This window comes from Somniosus microcephalus, chromosome 17, assembly GCF_052327205.1.
Source record: "Somniosus microcephalus isolate GS21.2 chromosome 17, FLI_Smic_1.0, whole genome shotgun sequence".
Lineage (NCBI taxonomy): Eukaryota > Metazoa > Chordata > Chondrichthyes > Squaliformes > Somniosidae > Somniosus > Somniosus microcephalus.
Window position 1 is genome coordinate 61666333 of NC_141003.1, and position 20281 is coordinate 61686613.

The 20281-nt window shown below is 49.2% G+C and overlaps 2 protein-coding genes across 2 annotated transcripts; one reads left to right on the forward strand and one right to left on the reverse strand.

Moving 5' to 3' along the window:
• The first annotated feature begins 3 nt into the window (after positions 1–3).
• Positions 4–6010, forward strand: LOC147105776 (protein SPMIP1-like). The gene is made up of 2 exons (XM_086010529.1): positions 4–4776; positions 5672–6010. The coding sequence occupies exons 1-2, from the start codon at positions 4335–4337 to the stop codon at positions 5785–5787; spliced, it is 558 nt and encodes a 185-aa protein (XP_085866655.1). The 5' UTR covers positions 4–4334; the 3' UTR covers positions 5788–6010.
• A 143-nt stretch (positions 6011–6153) lies between these two features.
• LOC147105777 (uncharacterized) lies at positions 6154–16895 on the reverse strand. The gene is made up of 5 exons (XM_086010527.1): positions 16615–16895; positions 14400–14501; positions 12986–13074; positions 12685–12799; positions 6154–6489 (listed from the first exon to the last, which is right to left on the reverse strand). Exons 1-5 carry the CDS (start codon positions 16822–16824, stop codon positions 6409–6411), a joined length of 597 nt encoding a protein of 198 aa, XP_085866653.1. The 5' UTR covers positions 16825–16895; the 3' UTR covers positions 6154–6408.
• Between the last annotated feature and the right edge of the window lie 3386 nt (positions 16896–20281).

Here is a 20281-nt window from a genome sequence, read left to right on the forward strand (position 1 = left end):
CTCTCCCTGTAACTGGACCTTTACTTGAATATTCTAATGCTTTCCTGGCCGGCCTCCTATCTTCCACTCTCTGTAAACTTTGGCTCATCCAGAACTCTGCTGCCTGTATCCTAACTCGCACAGTGTCCCGTTCACCCATCACCCCTGTGCTTGCTGGCCTACATTGACTCCTGGTCCGGCAACGTGTTTTTTAATAAATAAAAAAATAAATTCTTATCCTCGTGTTTAAATCTCTCCGTGGCCTCACTCCTTCCTATCTCTGTAACCTCCTCCGAGATCTTTGCGCTTCTTCGATTCTGGCCTTATGCGCATCCCTGATTTTAATCTCTCCACCATTGGTGGTCATGCCTTCAGCTGCTGAGGCCCTAAGCTCTGAAATTCCCAACCTAAACCTCTCTCTCCTTTTTTAAGATGCTGCTTAAAACCTACATCTTTGACCAAGCTTTTGGTCACCTGTCCTAATATCTCCCTCCTTAAGTGACTCGGTGTCATTTTTTTCTGATAATCGCTCCTGAGAAGCACCTTGGGATGTTTTACTATTAAAGGTGCTATATAAATGCAAGTGATTGGTTCAGTCTCTGTCCTTTTCCCCAGGTGCAGTAATCTGCTTCACTGAGAGTCTGGGGTTGCATTACCCAACCTTGATCAGCAGGGAGTCCAGGGCAGAGGTTATAAGGCCAGAGTCTGCGGGGGAGGTTGGTGGCGACCTGGGTGTAGCTCAGGGCAGAACTCTGGAACACTGCGTGAAGGGGCCACCTATATGGGCTCTTGTTATGCTTCACACTTGCTGCACATCTGCTTTGAGGATGCTTTACACTCCTTATCCTGTCAATGTCATTGTCCTAAATGGTTGCGAGCGAGCGAGCTCGCCACCAATCAAGAAGCAACACCTTTTCCAAACTTCCAGGTCCAAGCATGGGAGCGGAGACTGGACAGGGGCTGGTGCTGAAGGTTAAACGCTCTGTTATATTGGGGGCTCTTAACAGGGTGAGAGGGGTTGAGGCTGATGGTATAGGCTGGGTAAGTCTCACCTGCATGAAGTTTGTAACTAAGTAGACCATGGGTCTGTAACAGACACCTGAACGAAACACGTGCCATGCCTTATCCCGAGATCAGTTGGCTGAGGGTCGAGGTACCTGCCGATTTTAATGGGGTATTGTAAAGCCCTGTTTGGGCACTCTTCCCCCTTTATCCCTGAGGTTAAAATCTACACTCTGTTAACTCCTTGATGGGGATTCCTAGAGGCAGTGATAATTTATCCACGTGTCCAATTAATGATCAGAAATCTGTACAACTGGAGATGGTGTCGAGCAAATCAATGGAGCTGTCACAGAATGGAATTGGAAGATAATTTTGATCAATAATCCAGCCAGGTTTTTACGTGGACTAGAGATTCGGTGATTCCTCCGGTCTGTACGTGTATAAAGGAAGATGCCTCCATCGATTCCTCAACCAAAAACAGATCAGTGGGACAGTGACAAAGAACTGGCAAGTTCCTATCATCAAAGAGGATCGAGGGATATTAGCTGGAAATTTATACGGTTAACGTCAAAGTGGCCATAAAACTGTCGATTGTCACAAAAACCCAAATAGTTCGCTAATGTCCTTTCGGGAAGGAAAGCAGCTGGACTTTGCGATGTGCTTGTTACCTTCACCTGCGAGCAAAAGTGGGAATGTCAAACGTATCCTCATACTTCCATGCACAACATGGCAGAGCAGAGTAGGCTCTTCCTCCCTGCCAGGGCCCCTGGAGAGGCCCACTCCCAGGGCCCCAGGGGAGGCCCCCTCCTCACTCCCAGGGCTCCAGGGGAGGCTCCCTCTTCACTCCCAGGGCCCCTGAAGAGGCCCCCTCCTCACTCCCAGGGCCCCTGAAGAGGCTCACTCCCAGGGCCCCAGGAGAGGCCCCCTCCTCACTTCCAGAAGTGTCTTCATTCTGGTGATGATCGAGAAAGGCAGAGACATTTTTATTCTATATTAATTCTTGGGATGAGTGTTGCTGGCAGAGCCGGCATTTATTGTCTGTTGTTCATGTCACCTAAATCGAGTTACATCGAGTTCACAGCACAGAAACAAGCCATTCGGCCCAACCCAATGGAGAACATAGGGTCTGATGAGAGGGAGGAACTGAAAGAAATCAGTATTTGTAGGGAAATGGTGTTAGGGAAATTGACGGGATTGAAGGCCGATAAATCCCCAGGGCCTGATAATCTACATCCTAGGGTACTTAAGGAGGTGGCCCGAGAAATAGTAGATGCATTGCTGATCATCTTCCAAAATTTGCTGGAATCTGGAACTGTACCCATGGATTGGAGAGTAGCTAATGTTACCCCACTATTCAAAAAGGGTGGTAGAGAGAAAGCGGGGAATTACAGACCGGTAAGCCTGACATCAGTAGTGGGGAAAATGCGAGAGTCCATTATAAAGGATGTAATAGCTGAGCACTTGGAAAACAGTGACAGGATCAAACAAAGTCAACATGGATTTACAAAAGGTAAATCGTGCTTGACTAATCTACTGGAATTTTTTGAGGATATAACTGGGAAAATAGGTAAGGGAGAACCAGTAGATGTGGTGTATTTGGACTTTCAGAAGGCTTTCGATAAGGTCCCGCTTAAGAGATTAGCGTGTAAAGTTAAGGCACGTGGGACTGGGGGCAAGGTATTGACTTGGATAGAGAACTGGTTGGCGGACAGAGAGTAGGAATAAACGGGTCTTTTTCTGAGTGGTAGGCAGTGACTAGTGGGGTACCGCAGGGATTGGTCCTTGGACCCCAGCTATTCACAATATACATTAATGATCTAGATAAGGGAACTAGATGTAATATCTCCAAGTTTGCAGACGACACAAAGCTAGGTGGGCGTGTGTGCTGCGAGGAGGATACCGAGAAACTCCAGGATGATTTGGACAGGTTGGGTGATTGGGCGGAAGCATGGCAGATGCAATATAACGTGGATAAATGCGAGGTTATCCACTTTGGTGTCAAAAACAGAAAGGCAAACTATTATCTGAATGGCAATAGATTGGGAGAAGGGGAAGTGCAACGAGACCTGGGTGTCCTTGTGCACCAGTCGCTGAAGGTAAGCATGCAGGTGCAGCAGGCGGTGAAGAAGGCAAATGGTATGTTGGCCTTCATAGCGAAAGGGTTTGAGTACAGGAGCAAGGATGTCCTGCTGCAGTTTTACAGGGCCTTGGTGAGACCACACCTTGAGTACAGTGTGCAGTTTTGGTCGCCTTAGGATGTTCTTGCCATGGAAGGAGTCCAGCGAAGATTCACAAGGCTGATCCCTGGGATGGCAGGAATGATGTATGAGGAGAGATTGGGTTGATTGGGCTTATGCTCGCTGGAGTTTAGAAGAATGAGAGGGGATCTCATCGAAACTTATAACATTTTGACAGGTGTGGACAAACTAGATGCAGGTAGAATGTTCCCGATGGTCGGAGAGTCCAGAACCAGGGATCATAGTCTAAGGATAAGGGGTAAGCCATTTAGGACAGAGATGAGGAAGAATCTCTTCACCCAGAGAGTGGTGAATCTGGAATTCTCTACCACAGAAGGCGGTTGAGGCCAAGTCTTTAAATATATTCAAGAAGGAGTTAGATATATTTCTTAGAGCTAAAGGTATCAAGGGATATGGGGAGAAGGCAGGTACGGGGTACTGAGTTTGGATGATCAGCCATAATCTCATCGAATGGCGGAGCAGGCTCGAGGGGCCGAATGGCCTACTCCTGCTCCTATCTTCTATGTTTCTATGTTATGCTCCACATGAGCCTCCTCTCACCCCTCTTCATCTAACCCCATCAACATATCCTTCTGTTCCTTTCTCCCTCCTGTGTTTATCCAGCTTCCTCTTAAATGTATCTATGCTATTTGCCTCAACTACTCCTTGTGACAGTGAGTTCCACATTTTTACCACTCTCTGGGTAAAGAATTTTCTCCTGAATTTCCTATTGGATTTATTAGTGACTATCTTATATTTATGGCTCCAGTTCTGGTCTCGCCCGCAAGTGTAAACCTCCTCTCTACGTTTACCCTATCAAACCCCTTCATAATCTTAAAGATCTCTTATCAGGTCAGCCCTCAGCCTTCTCTTTTTCTAGAGAAAAGTGCCCAGCCTGTTCAGTCTCTCCTGTTGCCCCATGTCAGTCGCATTGTCCATGTCACTTCCTGTCACTCATTACAATTGTCAATGCAACACTGATTGCTTAGATACCAGCATGGACACCTGGCCAGTATGCGACGAGAGCCCTGGTTTCAGTGCCTGTCCCTTGTGCTCTCCCTGTATGTGTCCACGCTTCAAACACTCGTGAACAAGGATAATTGAAGACCCACAACCATGGAGCGAAAACTCAACATGGACACCCAGAAGCAAAACTTCTGGAAAGAAAGCATCACAAAAGAGGATCTGCTGAGGCTGTGTTGGATGAGGCGCTTCCAAGGAGACCTCAGCAAACCCCCAGCAAGAGGGATGGAACGCAAGAAGGTATGCATGGTACCGCGGCTTGACCTCCGGACGCAGGAAACAATGGAGCAGGAAAAAGAGGAGACCCCAGTAGAGGAGGCAAAAGGGGAAAAGCCGAAAGCTGGAAAGCAAGTTGTGACCGCCTCTGTGAACGACATGAGGCCAGTCACCCCTGAGGTGCGTGCCCTGCTGTATGATGGATTCTCCAAAGAGGACAAAGGCAGATACCAATACCTAAAGGCCCGGACAAAAAAAGGCCCCAGTGAGAAATATGAGTACGCCCTCACCTCTTCCTGGGATTATGGCTGGAAATTAGGTGAGAGACCGTTGGCTGAGCAAGGCTAGGGTGGTGGGGTGGGGTCAGTGTTGTTGGACAGGGGCACGGGTCAGTCTTGTTGGACAGAGTGGAGTCCGTGTTGCTGGGCAAGAGAGCTAACTAACACTACTGGCATGAGGAACTAGATTGGTGCATGGTTTGAGGCTGATCTTTCACCACCTTGGTGGGTCCTTGTGTCAGACACTATCCAACACACCAGGTTCACATCTGGACTCCAATCCATCCCAGGCACAGGTGCGGGCGTGCTCTCACTGGGTGGCAAACCAGACCTTCAGCAGAAAAGACTGCTCCATTGCGATTCTTTACAGTTGGGGTGAGTGCAAAGTTTCTTGTATTTAGGTTCAATATGATCAGACTGCATTCAATGTGCTTCAGTTCAACACACTTATAAAATTTGAGTCAAGAATAGGTTTAATCCATTGTAATCTCATACATTGGGACTGCACAGTATACAGAGTAAAGCTCCCTCTACACTGTCCCATCAAACACTCCCAGGGAAGGTACAACACTGGTTAGATACAGAGTAAAGCCCCTCTAGTTTTTAACCTCACTGATGTGACACAATATTGGAGCAACACCATCAGTGTAACTGTGACAGTTTCTACTCCCCATATCCGGGAGCTGAAATTATTGTGTTTCTGCCGATTGGTGTTGCAGTGGGAAGCTTTGTGCTGTTTTCCCAAACACATTTCAGATTGGAGGGTTGCAATGTGGAGAGTGAGCAGAGCTGTGTCTGCTGTGCGTCACAGTCCTGAGAACAGTGCTCATTCACCTTCACGCGAGTGTGTATTGTAGAACAAGCCACATAAGGAGTGGCCAGCTGGTGGGAGCGGGAGGAACGGTCCAACCAATTGCTGTGCTTCTCTTCTGACAGAGGAGGATGCTGAGTACAAGAAACCGAACTTTGGGCGATCGGCCATGGTGGAAACTGCTTTCTACCGAAGAAATGGGATCTTCAGTAAGCAAGCACCAACTGATGTCTTGGATTGATTAGGCGCAAGCCGGGGAATCAGAACGACCCACTGTGCAGATTCTCAGACTAGGCTCTGCTCTTGGTCACTGTTCATAGCTTAGGACAAGAGCCTCGGGCTGTGTTGTTGCTGCACCTAGAGATGGTGGGAATCACTCAGTGACTCAAACCATCCAGACCACCATTGTATGTTCAACAGATCCTGAGGTAAACAGTCATTCTAATAAAACTTTGAGAGAAAGGTGTACGGATGTGCTTTTTCCTTTGGGGGCGGTACAGAGAAAGAATTGCATTCTCCAAGAGGGTGTACAGTGTCTCTCTCCCTCCATCTCCACCCCCTCAGATCAGCGTCTCTCCCTCTCCAATTGCTCAGCGTCTCACTGCCTCCATCTCCACCGCAAAGATCAGCATTGCTCTCCCTCCATCTCCACCGCAAAGATCAGTGTCGCTGAACCGTATTTAACGGTGTGGTCTTGCAGTATTGGATGTTGGGTGAGTGAGTATCTGGTATTGGGTTTAAGAAACACTCACTGATTACACTGCTGGGATGGGTGAGGGTGATTTCCTGCAGTTTGTGTAAAGTATCCTCCCTGTGACAGGGGCTAGTGTGAGGGTGGGCTCGGTGCAGTCTGGGTTCCGGGTCAGTCTGATGTACCCTGGTTGTGCGGACCTTTCTCATCTCCCCTGGTGATCTCCGGTATCGACCTTTCCACCTCAGTGACCTGCAATCGAGGAAAACAAGAACCATCATTGCAGTTTCAGCAGGAAAGGTTTTGGTAACTGTTAAGTCTGTGTGTTATATTGAGAATTACTACACAGACCACAAGAGTAAACTTTAACAGGTCTTTACTAGTTGAAGGTCAGGGCGGAACTGCCCAATAAATCGTTACACAGCACTTATATACCGGTGTGGTCACCACCGGTATTACAGTATACAGCAGCCAAGATAAAGTAGTGCAACCCTTAAAATAGTTCTCTTAAAGGTGGAACGGTTACATACACTACAATCCTCCCTTTTTAGGTTAACAATATATATTCCCATTAAACATAACATCATAACATATACACAACTTCATGTAAAAACAGTTCACAGATTCAATCTCTCTGGAGGCTTCCTGACTCGGTCCGGATAACGCCTCGGTGGTGTAGTAGTTTTCGGTGGTGTAGTAGGTTCTTTTGGCAAGGTCGATTCGGCTTGAATGTCAGTGTCGGGTTCATCTGGTTCCAGTATCACCGGATTGGAGGTAGATACTATGGGTATCTCTGCTTCATCATTAGGCGTATAGAGTTGTGGTGTAGGTTGTCCCTTTTTGGATGACGCTATGATCTGGTCAGCATGGCGCCTTATGCTTTCACCAATGTCCACGGTATACATCAGCGGTCCTAGTCGTGTGCAAATAGTTCCAGGCTGCCATTTCTCGGTACGGTAGTCCCGGGCCAAAACTTGTTGACCTATCTGGAAAGTTCTAGTTGGCCTTTCATTCATGCCTTGAAATTGCCGGTTCTCTACGTCCCTTCTGATGTTTGGCTTGATCAAATCCAGCCGGCATCTTAGTCTTCTATTGAAAAACATCATGGCGGGAGTTTGGTTTGTGACCGCATGTGTTGCATTCCTGTACGCCAACAAGAAGTTATCTACCTTATGTTGTAGATTTATGTCTTCATTACCCATGGCCTTTATGGCCGCCTTGAAGGTCTGGACAAACCTTTCAGCTAATCCATTGGTGGCGGGATGGTATGGGGCGGACGCGTAGTGCTTAACCCCATTGTTTTTCAAGAACTTCCTGAATTCTTCGGACACAAATTGCGGTCCATTATCAGAACAGATCTGTTCCGGCAGCCCATTCCTGGCAAATATGGTCCTTAATACTGTGATGGTTTTTTCCGTGGTGGTGGAGGACATCTTTATTACCTCCGGCCACTTGGAGTGTGCATCCACCGCGATTAAGAACATTGAGTCCATAAATGGACCAGCAAAGTCGATATGTACCCTTTGCCATGGAGATGAGGGCCACTCCCATGGATGCAGAGGAGCTTGTGGTGGGGCGTTTTGGACCTTCTGGCATCCTAGACGGCTCTTGGTCATTTCTTCGATGTCTCCATCGATACCTGGCCACCACACGAACGCTCTGGCTAGGTTCTTCATTTTCACTCCACCCAGATGCCCCTCGTGAAGCTCCTTTAGCACTTTATGCTGGAGTTTGGGTGGAATCACCACTCTGGATCCACACATCAAAGTTCCTCGGCACACTGACAGCTGTTCTCTTCTTTGCGAAAATGCTGGCAACAGTGGTTCGCCATGTGCTGGCCATCCCTTCACCGTTAAATCGTAGACTCGTGAGAGAGTCGGGTCATTTCTTGTTTCCTTTTCGATCATAGAATTTGTTACTGGTAGACATTCCACTATGGGTGAGTGGAACATCTCCACTGGGTCCACTGTAGGCGCCTCTTCTACCGTTGGCAACGGTAGGCGTGATAAACCGTCAGCATTCCCATGCTGTTTTGATCCTTTGTATTCTATGTCATATTGGTGTGCCCCTAGGAAAAGGGACCACCTCTGTAGCCTTTGCGCTGTCATAATGGAAACGCCCTTTTTAGGGTTGAATATGGATACCAACGGCTGGTGGTCTGTCAGCAGTGTAAACTTCTGGCCCTGCAGGGAATGATTAAACTTCTTTACTCCCCACACCAGGCTGAGAGCCTCCCTATCTATCTGAGCATAGTTGCGCTCAGCGGAGGTCAATGATCTGGATGCAAATGCGACTGGCCTTTCCGAGCCATTTGGCAACTTGTGTGAGAGTACTGCTCCAATGCCATAAGGAGTAGCATCACAAGCTAAACGAATAGGTAGCGTTGGGTTGAAGTGAGCCAACACTTCCTCTGAGGTGATCAATGTCTTGCTTTTGCGAAAGGCCTTCTCACAGTCCTCGCTCCACTTCCATGGTACTTCTTTCTGCAAAAGAGCATTCAGCGGGTGCAGCACCGTGGATAGATTTGGCAGAAACTTATGGTAATAGCTAATCAACCCTAGGAACGATCTCAACTGGGATACATTTTCCGGAGCGGGAGCCTTCACAACAGCTTCGATCTTGTCAGGTGACTTGTGCAGCCCCTCCTGGTCAATGACATGACCACAGTACGAGATCCGTTTCTGAAAGAACTCACATTTCTGGCGATTAACTCGAAGGCCATATTCCTTCAACCTGGTGAGCACCAGTTTCAAATTTGCAAGGTGTTCCTCATCGTTATCTCCTGTAATCAGGATATTGTCCAAGTAACATTGAGTGCTTGGAATTCCCTGTAATACCTGCTCCATGGCCCTCTGCCAAATTGCCGGAGCTGAAGCCACTCCAAAAACCAGTCTATTATATCGATACAAGCCTCTGTGCGTGCTGATTGTGAGATACTGGCGCGACTCTTCCTCAACTTCCATCTGTAAGTACGCTTGCGCCAGGTCTATCTTGGTGAAGCGTTTCCCGCCAGACAATGAAGCAAAGATATCCTCAATCCGCGGAAGCGGATATTGCACCGTGTGAAGCACCGGATTAACTGTGATCTTGAAGTCTCCACAGATGCAGACCTTCCCCGGTTCCCCTGGCTTGTTACTCGATGAACGCTTCATGACGGGAACAATGGGCGTGGCCCACTCACTCCAGTCCACCTTAGACAGTACTTCTGAACGTTCCAGCCCTTCCAGCTCAGCTTCCACAGCAGGTCGTATCGCATACGGTACCGGTCTGGCTTTGAAAAATTTTGGGTTTGCATGTTCTGCAATCTTGATTTTTGCCTTAATTCCTCTCAGTGTTCCCAGTCCCTGTTGGAACACCTCTTTAGCCTCATCCAATATTCTGGACAATCGTTCAGGTTTGACATCTTTTTTTCCGGAATCTACCGTTATTGCGTTTAGGGAGTGCCAGTCCATATTTATTTTTCTGATCCACTCCCGTCCCAGAAGTGGTGGACCTCCCTCAGGTAGTACATATAAGTCCATTCCTTGGTGTTCTTTGCCCTTGTGTATCACCTTGACTTTTATCTTTCCGATGGGGTATACTTTTTGCCCCGTGTATGTCTGCAATACTATCTCCGTATCCCGTAGGGGAATATGTTTGAATAACTTTTTGTAATCTTGCTTATTCATGACCGTCAATGCCGATCCGGTGTCCAATTCCATCTTCACTTGGACTCCTGCTACCTGCAGTGTGACCCAGATAGTTTGTCGGTCAGCTTCCTTACGTTGTGAATTCTCAGACTACCCAGTTCCTTGCTGTTGGAGTCTGAATCTGAATTCTGTTCATCCGAACTCTTCTCAGCCACCTTGTGTACCTTTCTGCACTTTTCCTGTGGTGACTTTTTGTTGCTGGTCTTCTTTCCTGACCGGCATACTTTAGCTATGTGACCAAGCTTGCCACATTTTCTACATTCCTGGTTTTTAAACCAGCATTGGTTCTGATCGTGTGTTGTCTTTCCACAACGATAACATTTCGTTGTACCCAAAGCCATTTGATCTATGCTGAGTACCGCTGCCTTCAGCTGCATTTCCGCAGTGCCTCTCGCTGCAGCTTCGTGCGATGCTGCAATAGTGACAGCCTTATCAAGTGTAAGATCATTCTCTTCAAGTAGCCGCTTTTGTGTTCCTTCTTTCGACAACCCACACACGAATTTGTCTCTCAGTGCCTCTGTCAGGCTTTCCCCAAACTGGCAGTATTTTGCTAGCTTACGCAGTTCAATTAAATACTCCGCGTTGCTTTCCTCTTTCAGTTGCGTTCTCGCATAAAATTTAAATCGTTCCGCTAACATCAGCGGTGTGGGGTTCAAATGATTCTTCAGGACAGCAACAATTTTAGCGAAAGTCTGATCCGCTGGTTTAGCTGGTGATAGAAGATGCTTCAATAGCCCATATGTCTTCGCACCCATTGAGTTTAGTAAGGTTAGTGCTTTATCTTCATCTGATATTTTATTTGCCTTACAATATATCTCTATGCGTTCTACATACGTGGCCCAATCTTCAACATCGGGATCGAAATCGTTGATGTTACCACGCTTAGGCATCCTCGCGATCTTCTTGAGAAACAAAAGAATTATTTTATTTTTTTCTTTTACAAAATGGCGGTTTCCCGCGCTTGTCTTCTTCCCCCGCCTCTGAAAATGGCGGCTTCCCGCGTTTGCCTTTCTCCCCCGCTGGCTGTAATGGCGATTGCCGTATTGCTGCGTTCGCACTCCCCCAGCGGTTTTCAAATCGTGCCTCCCAGCCCCTCTTGCAGTCCGGTCCTTTCCCCCCGGCTGCGGCTGAGTTCTCCGCGGTTTTTAAATTTTTTTTAAATATTTTCTCCCGCGCCTTACGCTGACCCGGTCGCAGCGCCTCGCGGCCTCGGTAGCTGCCCGGCCTTTTTCACCGGTCGCGGTCGAGCTCTCTCTCGACGCTGTTGCGTCTCCCAGCCCGCTTGCAGCCCGGTCTTTCGCACCGGCTGCGTTTGCATTCACCGCAGCTTCCGTGCCTCACGCTGCCCCAGTCTCAGCGCCTCTGGCCCCGACTTCTGTCCGGCTCTTTTCCCCGGCCGTAGTCGAGTTCTCCGCCCTTATATCCTCCGTTTTTTTTTGTTATTTTCTCCCCTACTCACAGTCAACGTGGCCGACTTGCTGCTCGTCGCTGATCGGCTTACCCACCACCGTGATAGAAGGGATGATCACTGCCTGTTGCTGATGGAAGGCTTCGTGTCAGAATTCTTCCGTTGCTCTGCAGACCCGAGTCTTCTCTCAGCAGAATGATGAGGGCGGATGCCTCCTCTCAACGCCCGTTAAACTGCCTTGGATGTATCTCTGCCGCAGGGTAAGATCGTACTCGTCGCCACTGTTAAGTCTGTGTGTTATATTGAGAATTACTACACAGACCACAAGAGTAAACTTTAACAGGTCTTTACTAGTTGAAGGTCAGGGCGGAACTGCCCAATAAATCGTTACACAGCACTTATATACCGGTGTGGTCACCACCGGTATTACAGTATACAGCAGCCAAGATAAAGTAGTGCAACCCTTAAAATAGTTCTCTTAAAGGTGGAACGGTTACATACACTACAGTAACAATTGCATCAGACATGACCAGGGTCTGTTTCATCAGCGCATTCACCATAACACAGCAGAGCCTGTCCCTGAACAGCTGCTGTCTGTAGGGTTTAAGGTATAGGGACTGATCCCCAGTCTGTGGGGTTTAGGGTACAAGGACTGATCCCCAGTCTGTGGGGTTTAGGGTACAAGGACTGATCCCAGTCTGTGGGGTTTACTTGCCTTGGGGTGCAACGAAGGTTCACTAGATTGATTCCTGGGATGAGGGGGCTGTCCTATGAGGAAAGATTGAGTAGAATGGGCCTATATTCTCTGGCATTCAGAAGAATGCGAGATGATCTCATTGAAACGTATAGAATTCTTAGAGGGCTTGACAGGGTAGATGCTGAGAAGCTGTTTCCCCTGGCTGGAGAGTCTAGAATTTGGGGTCATAGTCTCAGGATAAGGGGCCAGCCAGTTAGGACTGAGATGAGGAGAAATTTCTTCATTCAGAGGGTTGTGTATCTTTGGAATTCTCTACCCCAGAGGGCTGTGGATGCTCAGTTGATGAGTATGTTCAAGACTGAGATCAATAGATTTTTGGACACTAAGGGAATGAAGGGATATGGGAATCAGGCGGGACAGTGGAGTTGATGTAGATGATCAGCCATGACTTTATTGAATGGCGAAGGAGGCTCGAGAGGCCATATAGCCTACTCCTTATGTTTAGGGTACAGGGACTGACCCGAGTCTGGACTCCTCAGCCGTCAACTTCACTGACTGCAGTCATAGATTTGGGATCGCCTGCTGTCTGGGTGTCACAGCAGAATCCTACCTAGAACAGAACATTCAACACAGGGGTTGGGGGAATGTGTTACCATAGCATCGATCCCCGGAGGCCTCGTGTCTCTAGAACGTTCGCTCCGAATCTCCCCGTCAGTGAAGTCCTCTGTCTCCGTGGGGTCGAACAACTCCTTGAAACTGGCTGTGTTCCTTTGGGGAGGGGCAGAGAGAGAGAGTTACTGACCCCAGGAACAGACCTCGCCCCCATACCTGCTCGAGGCTCATCACTTCATGGACATACCCCACACCCCACCCCTCAACCTTTCACCCCTCTTCCCCCCAACCCTTCACCTTCCACCCCCACCCCACCTCCCCTTTGACTGGAGGATCTCCTACCTCTCTCCTTTTGATCTCAGGGCGAAGGTCCGTTCTTGTCGAAGTTGCTCCAACGTTTCCTTCACTCTGGTCCTCCAGTGAGCAGACTCCTAGTGTGGGGAACACCCGGAGATACTCAAACAGCCCATGCACTGTGGCTTCGCTGGACACAGTCACCCTGCGATTCCCAACACTGCGCACTCCTACTGGAGGGGCAAAGAGCAATCCCCCGGAAAGTGAGAGGACCTCAGGGAGTGAGGGCTATGAGGGGATCCCGGGGGAGTGAGGGGACCCCGGGGATTGAGAAGTGTGAGGGTGACCCAGGGAGTGAGAGACCCCCTCAGGGGCCCAGTCAGTGTCAGAAGGGTGGGGAAGGACGGATTGCTGGGCTGTGAACAGTGAGACACAGAGCAATGGAAAGAGAGTGAGAAATCAAACAAAAGATTAAGCAGCGGTGGGGCGAGGATGGGAACTCGGCCCTGGTTTCTACAGTCCAACTATACATAGAAGTAGTGACAGATACAACACTACTATGTTGTATTAAGCAGGTCACGGCAACGCAACGTGGGACCCATGTGCGGGTCTGGGGCGGAGTCACCCAGCAAGACCCCTGCGACAGGGAATCTCCCTATCACTGCCATTGCTGATTGTATGGATTTTTCAAAATCACATTCTTTATACAGTTCCCCTTTGCGCAGCACTGCTAGTGGTTCAGTCCAAATGGCATCAGACCACGTTATGACATGGCAATGCCATAAGAATAGTGAAAGAAGCCCATCCCTCCTGTCCCCTAACTCTCCCATCGAAGCCCATCCCTCTAGTCCCCTAACTCTCCCATTGAAGCCCCTCCCTCTAGTCCCCTAAATGTCCTATTGAAGCCCCTCCCTCTAGTCCCCTAACTGTCCCATTGAAGCCCCTCCCTCTAGTCCCCTAAATGTCCCATTGAAGCCCATCCCTCTAGTCCCCTAACTCTCCCATTGAAGCCGCTCCCTCTAGTCCTCTAACTCTCCCATTGAAGCCCATCCCTCTAGCCCCCTAACTCTCCCATTGAAGCCCCTCCCTCTAGTCCCCTAAATGTCCCATTGAAGCCCATCCCTCTAGTCCCCTAACTGTCCCATTGAAGCCCCTCCCTCTAGTCCCCTAAATGTCCCATTGAAGCCCATCCCTCTAGTCCCCTAACTCTCCCATTGAAGCCCCTCCCTCTAGTCCTCTAACTCTCCCATTGAAGCCCATCCCTCTAGCCCCCTAACTCTCCCATTGAAGCCCCTCCCTCTAGTCCCCTAACTGTCCCATCGAAGCCCCTCACTAACTCTCCTTTTGAGAGGACTATAACATCACAGCTGTGTGATGGAGGTGCCCTGAAATGGAGGGGTTTCTACCTTCTCTAAATCCCTGGGGTCCCATGAGTTATGCTCTCTGGGTTAAGATGCCTCACCTCATGAAGGTTCCCGGTGTGATGTTCCTGGCCGTAGGTATGGAGAAATGGGCGGTCAACCGCAGATGTTCTGTTCCGGACAATGGACAGACACTCCTGCACCTGGACAGGGGAAAGGGGAGAGACAGTGACCAGGAGCAAGGGTTAAATCTGGACAGGACGTAAATGTCCAAACATTGCAGGGCGGCAAATAACAAGGGCAAAAGCTGCTGAACTGTGATCAAACTGTACATGACTGTGGTCAGACCTTGAGCTCCGAGACCAGTTCTGCTCACTGAGACATGAGGGAGACATTCAAGAGCTGGAGGAAGAGCCTTGGGGCTGTTCCCAGTGTCAGGGGTCGGAGTTCATACTGACACCAAGTGTCAAGGATCGGAGTTCAGACTGACGCCCAGTGAATGGGGACTGGGTTGCACATTGACCCCCAGTGTCAAGGGTTGGAGTTCAGACTGACCCCCAGTGAATAGGGACTGGGTTACACACTGGCCCCCCAGTGTCAAAGGTCAGAGTTCAGACTGACCCCCAGCGAATGGGGACTGGGTTACACACTGGTTTTGATGAATGAGGCCCATGGGGATTGATGTGGTGCAGTCAGATCTGTGATGAATGGCTAAACCAGTTGTGTGCCAGATACTAAACCAGTTGTGTGCCAGATACGTTCAAGTCTGCAACTTCCAGGGTTGGACATAGAAGGAAGTGGGGTTGGGAGTGCGGAGGGGGATGTGAGTGGAGAGGGTTACAAGGAAGTGATCAGAGATGGCCTTATCTGGATTGAGACGAACTGAGTAGCGAGGCCACGTGAGATGGCGAGGCCGAGGGGGTTGCTGTGAATATGGGTAGGGGAGTTTATATGGAGGGAGAGATTGAGGGAGGATAGGAGGGCAGTGAACTCAAGAGGAGAGAGAGCATGATGAATTGAGATGGAGGTTGAAATCACCGAGGATGAGAAGTTGCTCTGTGCAGAGGCTGAGGGAAGAAAGCAGTGAAGGTGTCTCAGTGAGAAACTTGCCGTGGTAATTGGGTGGGCAGTAGAGAACGAGGATTTTAAAGGAAAGGCGAGAGGGGAGGTGCTCAAAGGAGGAGAAGGTGCCAGAGCAGGGGAACAGACCAAGGTGTGATTTGGTGATAAGAGCCATACCACCACCGTGGTGGTTTGGGCGGGCCACGTGGTGGAAGATATAACCAGGAGGGGAGGCTTCGATAAAGGGGGGGGAAGGTGTCATCACCAGTCAACCAGGTTTCTGTCAAGGCCATGATGTCAATGCAATCATCCACAATAAGCTCATGGATGGCAAGGACTGTGCTCACAAGTGAACGGACATTATGAAGGGAGACGGGGAGAGGGGCGGTGATAGCCGATCCGCTGGCAGAGTCCACAGGGTCAGCATTGGGAGGGGTGAGTGGGACGGACGGAGGTAGGAAAGATTAGCCCCCAGCAAAGGTGCTGGGCGGGAAGATAGGCGAGAGAGTAGGATGGGGCAGTTGGGGTTGCTTCTTGTAAGGAAGCAGCGACGTGTGCCTCGATGGGCCCTTTGGAGGATGCCAAGAGAGGCACAGAGGGAAGCTCTGGAATTACCCAAGAGGGAGTCAAGCCTGGGAGGGTGGCAGGAGAGAAGGAAGGTCAGAATTTCAGGGTCTCTGCACTTTCAATTCACTTTCCTTAAATTTTCAGCCCTAAATGCTGATTCTCACTCACTTCACACAAATACTGTCTCACCACGAGCATATCCTACAAACCACCTGATCTCACGGCTTGATGTAGAGTCACTCTCCAGAGTGAATGTCCATCTTCCTGGCCTGGAAATCCACGCAGGGTCACAAAGTGCCAGGATGTGCTTAACCCTAGCCTCCGCCACTGATGCAGAAGGTCACGCAGTCAGAAGGAGGTGCCTGGAAAGGGGAAGAGGCTCCTGCTGTATCAGGAGGGACGCAACACAGAGAAAGAAACATACCCCTCATCTTCAGAGGTCGCGGTCCAGACTCCCAGGTGCGCCCCAGTTCCGCTGCTCCTGGTGACGCCAGGAACTTCTGACCTGGAAGGGACTTCAGCCCCAGAAGGCCACTCAGGGGCTCCAGAGCAGGTCTGGGACATGACGGAGTTGATGGCCATTCAGGCTGAAGTTACGGCTGGACAATGCTGGAACAGTCAAGGAGTTCCAGCTGCCATGCGCCTGATTTATTTGTGAGGTTGGTGTCCCGGTCGAGTACCACTCACTCGCAGTGTCTGCCTCTCCTTATCTCTCCGTCGTTTCTCTTCAGCTTTTCTCTGAACGTGTGTCAGGCTCCTCATCACATTCTCCTTCTCTTCAGCGGATATCAGTATCATGTTCACCTCACGCTGAGGGCCAGGAATGCGAAGCTGTAGGCGAGAGATAATATCACCGATCACCCCACAAACCACCACTGCAACTGGCCAGGAGAACATTAACCAACCTTGTTCTTCAATGCACGGCAGGGTGACAGCCCAGAGTATCTAACCTGCTCCCTCCCCATGACACAGCCTCGTATTACAGACAGTCCCTGCCCCTCCTACAGTCCCTCCTGCTCTGGCAACTCTCGTTGCGTGAGTCTACATTCTCAGTGATCACTGAGGTCCATGTCTGACTCGCAACAGCTGGGAAAACCCTAAAAGCTGCACCGAGAGGTTTGGTGTCTGATAAACTCATTGGCAGAATCTAAACTTCGGTAAAAGAGACAGACTGCAAAGATTCACACTGAATGGTGGGAGATGTTCAGCAAACATAAAAGTGATGCAAAATTACCTGCAATAGCAGAGAGGACAATAACTAGGGGGCAGAGATTTAAAGTAATTGGTAGAAGGATTAGAGGGGAGTTGAGGAGAACATTTTCACCCAGAGGGTGCTGAGGGTCTAGAACTCACTGCCTGAAAGGGTGGTAGAGGTAGAGACCCTCATCACATTTAAAAAGTACTTGGATATGCACTTGAAGTGCCATAACCTACAAGGCTACGGACCAAGAGCTGGAAAGTGGGATTAGGCTGGATAGTTCTGCTGGCCGGCACAGACACGATGGGCCAAATGGCCTCCTTCTGTGCCGTAAATTTCTATGATTCCATTGTGTGTGAGGTGTTTTATATTTAAATTAGTGCCTGTGCCTAAAGCGGTGTAACCATAGCAACACCTGTGGCTGGTCAGCGATTACTATTGATCAACACTATCCTAATGTCAGTAGTGGGTGAGCTACTAGAGGCCAAAATATGGGATAGAATCAATACTCACTGAGAGAGACATGGGTTAATGAAGGAGAGCGAGCACTGAGAGATAGTGGCACAGAGTTAAAAGCAAAGCAGTGATGCTAAACTCGGAGACATTCGGTCATTCATGGCAGCCTCGCCAAGATATAACACCGTGCACAGGATCCAGAGAAAGCAATCATCACATGGCTAAGGAATTTCACACTAGGATTAGGAGTCCCACACTCTGAGGATAAGATGTGGCCTCACATCAGCCAATCCGAGATCACCTTTCTGTCCAGTTGCTGGCTTAACTTTACTGAAAACATTGATCACAGAGGTGAGAATGTGTCGCCCAACAAACAGCTGGCAATGGCCAGCACATCTGGACCAAGAAGACCGAGTGCTCACCAAGCACCTTCAATGGGACCGAATGGAATTGGTGGCTCACAGTACAATGAGAATGAATAGGAAGCGATTTGGACAGCTGTTACTCTCCACAATGAGAATGGGAAGCAGTTTGGACAGATGTTATTCTCTACAACGAGAACAAATGGGAAGCGGTTTGGACAGATGTTATTCTCTACAATGAGAACAAATGGGAAGGGGTTTGAACGATGTTACTCTACAACGAGAACAAATGGGAAGCGGTTTGGACAGATGTTATTCTCTACAATGAGAACAAATGGGAAGGGGTTTGAACGATGTTACTCTACAATGAGAACAAATGGGAAGCGGTTTGAACGATGTTACTCTACAACGAGAACAAATGGGAAGCGGTTTGGACAGATGTTACTTTACAATGAGACGGAGTGGGACATGATTTGGTTGATTTGGAAGCTGTACTTCAGTGAGATATACATAATATTAACTGTATCAATGAATGTCTGTATTACGCGGAGAGCTGGGTGAGGATCCGAGTCCCTACAGGTGAATGTGTTGTGTGACTGATGTCACGGAGTAAAACAGATGTATCCTTTGGTCTGAAGGCCCACACGGGACTGGATGGTGAAGATAGTGCCTCTCACCAGCTCTCTGGGCTTTGTGTCTGTCTTGTCTCCGGGATGTTGTTGATCTCGCACCAGGTCTCGCTCCCCTTGTGCTTCACATTCCTCACACATGGCGTTTGGTGAATCTTCATCCAGTGGAATCTCCAGATCAGTTTCCTCCTGCTGCGATTGGCTCACTGGATGACCAATGGAAATTTCTCTCTGCTCCTCTGCTTTCTGGGCCTCAGGAGCTGGATCCTTTCAAGAAAAGAAACAAAGACAAATGTAGAAGCTCAAGAATCTCAGCATAGTCTACAATCTACCATTAAACATGAAGAGGCCTTTCCCTGAGGGGACATCATTCAACATCGAGTGATGCCCCAGTGTCAGTCGGCAGGAGACGTATCTTATGAATACTCTCCACTGGACCCTTCACATACACACAGCAAGATCCAGGGTTATGGGGAGGGAGCAGGTTAGTAGGAATATTATAGTAAAGACCTGGACAGGGAACAAAGGAAGATCCCAGTGAGCATGAGTGTGTGAGCCAGAGACAGTCTGCAGGAGGAACAGAAATTTGACAGTCAAAAGCACTGACACAGCTTCTCACCAACTTCCTCAACCCCACCGACCCTCCTCTCCTGAGATTGTTAACTCTCCCCCTCCCCGTAAGGTGCTGTCTCTCTCCCCCCTCCCTTGAAAGTGCTGACTCTCTCTATGCTCCCCTGAAGGTGCTGATCCTCTCCCCCCTCCCCTAAAGGTGCTGATCCTCTCCCCCCTCCCCTAAAGGTGCTGACTCTCTCCCCCCTCCCCTAAAGGTGCTGACTCTCTCCCCCCTCCCCTGAAGGTGCTGACTCTCTCCCCCCTCCCCTGAAGGTGCTGATCCTCTCTCCCCTCCCCTAAAGGTGCTGACTCTCTCCCCCCTCCCCTAAAGGTGCTGACTCTCTCCCCCCTCCCCTAAAGGTGCTGACTCTCTCCCCCCTCCCCTAAAGGTGCTGACTCTCTCCCCCCTCCCCTAAAGGTGCTGACTCTCTCCCCCCTCCCCTGAAGGTGCTGACTCTCTCCCCCCTCCCCTGAAGGTGCTGATCCTCTCTCCCCTCCCCTAAAGGTGCTGATCCTCTCCCCCCTCCCCTAAAGGTGCTTGACTCTCTCCCCCTCCCCTGAAGGTGCTGACTCTCTCCCCCGCCGCTTGAAAGGGGATTGGGTCAGAAGTCACTCTGTAGAATGAGACTGAATGGGAAGGGGTTTGGTTGATTTCATAGAAACATAGGAACAGGAGTAGACCATTTAGCCGCTTGAGCCTGTTCCACCATTCAATGAGATAATGGCTGATCTGTGACCTAACTCCATATAACCACATTTGCCCCATATCCCTTAATACTTTGGTTAACATAAATCTATCAATCTCAGATTTAAAATTAACAATTGACCTAGCATCAACTGCCGTTTGTGGAAGAGAGTTCCAAACTTCTGCCACCCTTTGTGTGTAGAAGTGTTTCTTAACTTCACTCGTTTAAGATATGGCTCTAATTTTTAAGCTATGTCCCCTAGTTCTAGACTTCTCAACCAGTGGAAATAGTTTCTCTACCCTATCAGTTCCCCTTAATATCTTGAAAACTTCAATCAAATCACCCCATAACCTTCTAATTCCAGGGAATACAACCCTAGTTTGTGTAATCCTTCCTCGTAATTCATCCCTT